We start from the raw sequence: 8,508 nt of genomic DNA on the forward strand, positions 1-8,508 counted from the left end.
GGCCAGGGTGGACGAGTCTTGGTCGATTTTAGCGCCCCCTCTATTTCGACGCCCGGTGCGGTCGCACCGCCCTAGGGCCGTCACTGATCCTAAATACTAGTAATCTATTTCTATTTCGAGCCTATGTTGTCCTAAAACTTCAAAACTGCTGGACAAAGACCTCCCCTTCATCAGAAAGATAAGTGACAGTTCGCCGAAAACTGATAAGTGGCAACTTAAAGGGGAACCTTTAACATCTTATTAATTTTACTTTTTTTTCAGACCACCTGAGCATCCTGGCCAGAAACCTGTCAGCATCTGGAATCAACGTGGCATGTTCTCTACAGCCTAAAAGGCCTCACTATCATCTTCAGAACGTGCTTATTATAGCTGACCTCTCCTGCCCTGGATCCAAGGAACTCTTATTAAAAGTACATAAATGTTGATTTCCAAATCTCAATAAGCGATTTTTTAAGTCGCCTTACCTTTAGAAAAGTTATCTTAAGTTTAGAAAATAAGCGAACTTAACTTTAGATACTAAGTTAACTTAACTTTAGAAACTAAGTATACTAACTTAACTTTACAAACTATACTAACTTAACTTTACAAACTAAGTTAACTAAACTTTGAAAACTAAGTTAATTTGGGGAATATTTGTCTTTGCACGATCCAGGCAAATGACGACGGGTACTTCAAGTCACCATACCGCTGGTTGCTGTTGGAGGAAGATGCAGACCTGGAGATACTGGACAGGATCACTATGCTGGTAAACAGTGACGTAGTGGTAGCTAGGAGGAGGGGTGATGATGTTCATTTCGTTGAGGGTAAGTTCGAAGAAAATGTTTTTTTTTTCTTTTTTTAGTTCTCATTAACTACATTGGCTGGCCAAATGGGAGGCGCTGAGGGCTCTCACCCGCTTTTATTTGCTGGGTGAAAATACCCAGCTTCCTCATTCAGCGCTTATCGCTATCGGCCCATTAGCGTCGACTGATTCTTTCAAATATACTTCATCCTCTCAGGCGGCTAAAAAGGCCACATCGAAGCAATAAATCTAAAAAGCAATATTGCAATAAGAAAAAGTAAGTGCGCAGTGCAACCAAATGTCAAATAGCAATATTTCTTTTTAGATGAATTGCTTCTTCTTCTTCTATCGTGTGGGTTGTGAGGTGAATTACCAACCTCATCAGCCTTTGTGTCAGGGTTATTATTGAGCCGCGAAAGGCCCCTGACATAGCTCATGTAACGACTACTTATTTACATCAGTAAGTAGTAACCGGGACCAACGGCTTATCGTGCCTTCCGAAGCACGGATTGCTTCTAACATGGTCTTTTTAACCCCCCAGACAGCGTCCAGCCAGAGCGATGTTCGTGTACAATTGGAGCGCGAACTGATGAATATGGATACAATATATTGCACTTACTTTTTTTGTTTCAGTGTATAAAATAGCAAAAAATTCCGACTTAATCTACGCAACACGTTTAGTATGGCGTTCAAACCACCCCAAGATTGATAACGAAGTGAATAACAGTGATAACCTAACGGAAATTGATAATGATTCCTCTTTAACACCTAAAAATAAAGCTACTAACAGGCCAATTGTAATAACTAGAATGAAATATGGTATAATAGAAGATTATACAGAAACGAAGCCTCTGTTAGTTAGAAGAAAGGATTTGAAAGGGCATACTCTGACAATGGTTAACGTTATTGTAGACAGTAATGACACAAGGCAACATTTGGATGATAGATTGTAAGTACCTATTAATGTTGCGTAACTTTATAAGTTACACAACCTCTGTGGTCTCCACACATACATAAACAGCCTATATACGTCCCACTGCTGGACACAGGCCTCCCCTCAATCAATCGCAGGGGGTATGGAGCATACTCCACCAGGCTGCTCCAATGCGGGTTGGTGGAGATGTTTTTACGGCTAATAGCCGGGACCAACGGCCCTCCGAAGCACGGAATCATCTTGCTTTTTTATAAAACCAGGTGATTCAAGCCTGAAAAGTCCTTACCAAGCAAAGGACAGTCTCACAAAGTGATTTCTGTAGTCTCCGATGGGGACAAATCACAAAATCACTTTATGATCCCTAGTTTGGTTAGGACTGCACTGCAGGCTGATCACCCGATTATCCGAAAGTAAGATAATCCGTGCGTTGGAGGGAACGATAAGTAGTGCCGACTATTATTTACTTAGTAAGTATGTAGTCGTCACATGAGCCATGTCAGGGGCCTGTGACTGCTCATTAGTAACCCTGACACCAGGGTTGACGAGGTCGATTGATTGATTGAGGGTTTGTGATTGAGATTGGATGTCACAGCCCACACGAAAGGAGATCGGTAAATGGCGAACCAGGTCCTAAACCTTTTACAGACAACTCCATCAAGACTCGATCACGAAGATGTCGTATATGGCAGTGAAGATCTGCTTCGAGATGCTGAACGCTACGGAGCGACTCGTCTTCACTCATACGTGGGGGTATAGGGACAAACAAGGCAACTGGCAGGGGATAATCGACCATCTGATCAAGAATGAAGCTGATCTTGGTAACTATTTTACGTTGATAGGCTTTTATCTGGCGACTTTACGTCCCACATCAGCGATTCCCATTTTTCTGACTCAAATGGGATTGGGCCAGACATGTTTGTCGCATGCAGCCTGAGTGGTGGGCACGGATCGTAACGATTGGATGCCTCATGACGGGTACAGGCGTCGTGGTAGACCTCGAAAGAGACGGTGTGACGACTTGGACGCTTGCCGGAGGGACTGGCCGGAGTACGCACAGGACCGCGAAAAATGGAAAGAGGAAGGGGAGGCCTTTGCCCAGCAGTGGGATCTGAAGAGGATTTTGGGGTTTGGATTAAGATTTGGATTTGGGATCTCGCTAAGCCACTGCTGACACAGCGCTAGCGTACTGCTAGTGGAGGCCCTTTGGGCAACACGCGTGCTAATCCGTCTGATAGAACACGTGCTTCGATTTGTACTAAATTTGTGATTGTATCAGCTGATATACATGGTGTTAGTAACATCGCAACGAAAACTGAGGGATGTTTCAGACCATAATTCTGAGTTGATATCAAATGAAATTTTCCGTCGCAAGAATATGGAACTGAAAATAATTGAAATAAACACTACTTATCATGAATTTTTCGACAGGAAATTCCATTTGATATCAACTCAGCAGTCATGCTTTCAATCATCCCTCTCAGTATTCGTTATGGTGTCACTAACACTCATACCTACTTGTATGGCTACCTGTACGTACTTGTACGGAGTGTAAGTGACATCATAACAAATTTCTGACTTTTACCAGGAACATTAACGATCTTTACTCAAGAGCGGATGGAGGTCATAGACTACATAGCGATGGTTGGGTCTACCTCCGTCCGGTTCGTCTTCAGAGAGCCTCCTCTGTCGTACGTCTCAAATATATTTGCTCTGCCATTCTCCAGTAGTGTTTGGTTGGCCTGCTTCGTCTGTGTCCTTGGGTGTGCCGTGTTCCTCTACATCACCTCTAAATGGGAAGCTTCTTTGGGCTCGGTAAGAATGTCCTCCTATTGCTTCAACCTGTCTACTCAGATTATTTTGACGTGACTTATTGTAGATTAGAAGGCATTCATTTGGCCGGACAAGTGTGGAGTGCTGAGACCTCCTGGTAAGTACTAAATTTAAGACAACAGGCCTGGGGGTGCCCAGGGTCTACTCCAGCGTTTGGTTTTGTTTAATTGAAAATGCCAGCGCACCAATTTAAGACGAGAACACTACAATGCCAATTTCAGCACCCACCCTAGACGTTCTTTAAAAAAACATAAAACATTGGCCCCGATTCCTGTAGACACCTCCTAATTTTATTTTAGGTTAGTTATACCCGTCATTTTCTTATGCGCTGAAAAGGAAAGAGACCTGTTAATTTTAGAATGAAAGAATAACCCGGGTGAATAAAATAAGCATCTCGCTCATATGTAATCCGTTTGACGTGTGCTGGCACATTAATTCTGTCGGGTTATAGGCCAATATAAAATTTTCGAAGGGTTTTTATTTCTGCCTCAAATATTGACATGTGTTCCATATTTTTTATGCCTGTCGATTACCCGGCAGATAAGAAAGAGACATGTATATTTTAAAATAAATTTAAATGGTGTGTACCATTTATACAATTTAGTAATTTGGCTGCCTAATATCAGTTTCCAGACAGTTAATCGTTCTTTTTTAGCATCCTCTACAGCTGGACGGATCATGGGCAGATGTTCTCATTTTAATAATAGGTGCAGTCCTTCAACAGGGATGCACCTTGGAGCCAAGACGCGCTGCAGGTAACTACTTGTTTAATCTTTTCTCATTTGGTTTGTGAGGTTAATGACCGACCTCATCAACACTTTTACCCTTATTCTTGAGCATTATTGACAAATTTTTATTTAAATGTTCTTTTTATTACTTATTATTAGAAGCTTCGTACGTATAAAAAAAGTTTTTAAAGGTTTATTTGTAACAAAAAGATGACGTCACGTCAGACACAGAGTAAACCCGAAGAAAATAAGAAGGATTTATTTCCTTATTTATTTGTTTATTTCTTTTTTGGTGGTTGCCTGGAAGAAATTGCTCTAGAGCAATAAGGCCGCCCAAATTGTACTGTATTCATGTGTTATGTCTGATTGTTTAAATGTAGTTCTGTGCAATAAAGTATATTTGATTTGATTTGATTTATAATATTTTTTTATTGTTTGTATGTTCTCTTTTACTTCAAGTAGTGGCAAAAAGGTGTAGAGCTAATTTAGCTCAGTTTATCTATGACAAAAATAATAATTTCGATCACCAAATGGTGTGGCTACGCTTGCGCCATCTATTGTTGCTGAGCGAGGGTCCCCACACCCTGAACAAGTTGGAAACTTACTTAGTTCATCTTGCGATGGATGTACCTCTGGCTAAGCTAATTATAGTCATCATCATCATCATCAGCCCATTAACGTCCCCACTGCTGGGGCACGGGCCTTCCCTATGGATGGATAGGGAGATCGGGCCTTAAACCATCACGCGGGCCCAGTGCGGATTGATGGTTATTAACGACTGCTAATGCAGCCGGGACCAACGGCTTAACGTGCCTTCCGAAGCACGGAGGAGCTCGAGATGAATTCTTTTTTTTTAGTGGTCACCCATCCTATGACCGGCCTTTGCGAAAGTTGCTCTACTTCAACAATCGCAGACCGAGCGCGTTAACCGCTGCGCCACCGAGCTCCTCCTTATATAATTATAGTCATGAGCTTATTTATTATGTATACTATTCACAGGACGGTGCGTGACCCTACTTCTATTTGTGGCTCTCACTATCCTATACGCGGCCTATTCTGCCAATATTGTGGTGTTGCTAAGGGCACCAAGCTCCTCTGTAAGGTCGCTCACTGATCTTCTCAACTCTCCACTCAAATTTGGAGCCAGTGACTTTGAATACAACCGGTACTTCTTTAAGGTACGGAATATTGAAATAAAAGAAAGAAAAAATATTTATTGGACATACTGATGCTTTCACATATTAAAAAAAAAACGATTAGGAAATCCGTATGCCAAAACGGTTCTACCTTAGCATAGTGCTATGGCGCTGGTTTTCAGTTAGAACCGGTAAGGTAATCAGGAAACACATTAAACAAAAAATGGACACGAATTGTAAGCACATTTTCTAATCAAATATATATTTTAATGAATGTGCTCAAAAGTAAAATTTATGTTTAATAAAAAACTAAATAAAATAAAAGATATTCGTGTGTGTGTGTGTGTGTGTGTGTGTATGTTTGTATTTCGTATGATTTCCATACGGGCTGTGAGTGACATGATAACGAAAACTTTGAGGGATGATTCAGACCATGATTCTGAGTTGATATCAAGTGGAACTTCGAAGCAAAAGTATAGAAGTGAAAAGAGTTAAAAAATTTCGTGAATTTTTCTAACGGGAAATTCTACTTGAATTCTATTATCCCTCACAGTTTTTGATAAGACGTCACTTTCACACTGTATTATACAATGTTATATAAGTAATGTCAACAACAAAGGTGTTCTCTCACAGAAATTGAATGAGCCAATAAGAAAAGCAATTTACGACAAGAAGATAGCGCCGAAGGGACAGAAACCGAATTTTTACAGCATGAATGAAGGCATCGAGAAAGTCAGAAAGGTACGATCCTTTTGCATAAATAGGTCCACGCCTGTATCCCTGTAGGAAGGGACTTCTTCGTCTTCTATTTAAACACCGTCTTTATAATTTATAATTCGTCTTTTATTTTTCCACACCTCACATATCGCCATCTTGTAATCATCTCTGTTCAAAAGTAAATCCACTTCCGCTCTCTCTCTCTCTCTCCCATACTTTCTCATTCTACACATTCCTTTTCATGCATCATCTTACTTTTCCATTCCCATATTGCTACAACCCACTATTTAAGACAGCTACACTTAATCGTTCTAAGATGGAGATGATGAACCGTATGGAGACAGGTGATCAGCCTTTACCATTGTTGGCCATTATCAGTAACTTTGTGATCGCATTACTTGCTGATCACCCGATTAGGCACCTTAATCCGTCGGTCCCGATTACTATGCTATGATGTAATTATACTACTGATGTAAGTACGAGTACATACGTAGTAATTACTCATTAGATAAATTCCAGGGGCCTTTGGGGGTTTTAGCAGTTGGGAGACTCGCGCTGATATGAGATAGTTGGGTGTCAAGACACGACGAAGCCTGGTTGGACGAGCTGAACCAGAAAAGGCTTCATCTTCACACCACTGTTCCGCCCCCCCCCCCCCCCCCCCCCTCGACTCACGTTTTGTCTGTGTGATATGCGCGCGCAACGCGCGCAATCAAACGCGAGACAATATTATTATAAAAAAAACTGTTTTCTCAAAAAACGTTTTCATCCGTCTATGGTTCATTTATCTACTCTTTCAGGGTCTATTTGCGTTCCACATGGAGCTGAACCCTGGATACAGGCTGATACAGGAGACATACCAGGAAGACGAGAAGTGTGACCTGGTGGAGATAGACTACATCAACGAGATGGACCCCTGGTTGCCCGGACAGAAGAATTCGCCCTTCAAAGACCTGTTCAAAATCAAGTAAGATCTTTGACTTTGATCTGACTACCCCAATATATTATTTTGATTAGTTCGGAGCTTATGTTTTTTTATGTGATAACTTTTTTAATCCACCAGCTTCATCAAGATTCGCGAGTCAGGCCTGCAAGCCTGCATCCATCACCGGCTGCATGTGCCCAAGCCTAAGTGTTCAGGAACCGTCTCCACCTTCAGCAGTGTTGGCATCACTGACATGTATCCTGGAATGTTGGCCACCTTGTACGGGATGCTGCTGGCGCCTGCTGTGCTGCTTCTTGAGATTGCTTATAAGCGACTGTAAGTTCAAACTTAATATGCAGTGGGAGTGGAATTCTCTGTCGTCTTCTGTATTTCCGAATGTATATAACTCAGGTACTTTCAATGCCAGAGTGATTCCGGATAAGTACTATATACTCGGGAAATCTACAATGAGTCACGTGAAAAAAAAAACAGTCGTGTGTGTGAGCGTTGTAGAGGAAAATATTCAAATTCAAAAATATCTTTATTCAGTAGGTAACATAGTTACACTTTGAATCGTCAATTTTTACATAAGTAACATATAATAATGGAACCATTGCTTATTGTTTCAGAATAACAGCCAGGAAAAAACGTAATACCATTCAGAATAACGATTTCTATTAGATGAATGTCAACTACACACAGATAACATTTAGTGGATTTTCACTTACTTAAGTCTCAAGCACTATAGAATTTGCACTTTGTAAGGACATTAACTACTTACCTAGTTGAGTCACATGCATTGACTAAAATTAAAGGAATTGTTCACAAAAGTCTGTTGTTTCTTTCAATACCTATTACCTATACTAAGTATCAATCAATATACAGCGTGTTAGTGACATCGTAACGAATACTAAGGGGGATGATTTAGACCATGATTCTACGTTGATATCATGTGGAATTTTCCGTCGCAAAATTCCATTTGATATTAACTCGGAATAATGAGCTGAATCATCCCCCTCAGTACTCGTTATGATGTCAGTTACACCCATATAACTACGTATGGGTGTTAGTGATACCGTAACAAATACTAAGGCGATGATTCCGACCATGATACTGAGTTGATATCAAGTGGAATTTCCGGTTGGTCATTAAAATGTTAGTATTCTTTTTTAATTGTTTTCTGTTTCATACATTTGCGACGGATAATTCCACTTGATATCAACTCAGAATCCTGTCTGAGTAATCTGTCAAAGCTTTCGTTACGATGTCACTAATGCCCTGTAGATTTAATTAAAGACGACTTACACAAAGAACAAATTCGAAGTAGACAAAAGTACATGTACATACCGTCTTATACCTAACAAATATCATTTAAGTTTTGTCCTCTTCAACTACATAAACAAACAGCAAGCTGTAATTATCGTCAATTAAGTCTTAGAATAAACATTAAAACTACG

At 40.6% G+C, this 8,508-nt stretch overlaps 1 protein-coding gene across 1 annotated transcript; it reads left to right on the forward strand.

Annotated features, from left to right (window-relative positions):
- Positions 1 to 1,515: 1,515 nt before the first annotated feature.
- LOC126374186 (ionotropic receptor 75a-like) lies at positions 1,516 to 7,391 on the forward strand. Its single transcript, XM_050020681.1, has 8 exons — positions 1,516 to 1,730; positions 2,361 to 2,533; positions 3,301 to 3,527; positions 4,201 to 4,300; positions 5,273 to 5,451; positions 6,043 to 6,150; positions 6,927 to 7,093; positions 7,190 to 7,391. Exons 1-8 carry the CDS (start codon positions 1,591 to 1,593, stop codon positions 7,389 to 7,391), a joined length of 1,296 nt encoding a protein of 431 aa, XP_049876638.1. The 5' UTR covers positions 1,516 to 1,590.
- The last annotated feature ends 1,117 nt before the right edge of the window (positions 7,392 to 8,508 follow it).

The sequence above is a fragment of the Pectinophora gossypiella genome, chromosome 17 (genome assembly GCF_024362695.1).
Source record: "Pectinophora gossypiella chromosome 17, ilPecGoss1.1, whole genome shotgun sequence".
NCBI lineage: Eukaryota > Metazoa > Arthropoda > Insecta > Lepidoptera > Gelechiidae > Pectinophora > Pectinophora gossypiella.

Bases quoted from the DNA above. Each gene is read 5' to 3' on its own strand.
- LOC126374186 (XM_050020681.1), top strand. From the start codon at position 1,591: ATGAAATATGGTATAATAGAAGATTATACAGAAACGAAGCCTCTGTTA. The intron at 1,731-2,360 runs GTAAGTACCTAT...AACCTTTTACAG, and splicing joins CAACATTTGGATGATAGATT to ACAACTCCATCAAGACTCGA. The intron at 7,094-7,189 runs GTAAGATCTTTG...TTAATCCACCAG, and splicing joins AAAGACCTGTTCAAAATCAA to CTTCATCAAGATTCGCGAGT.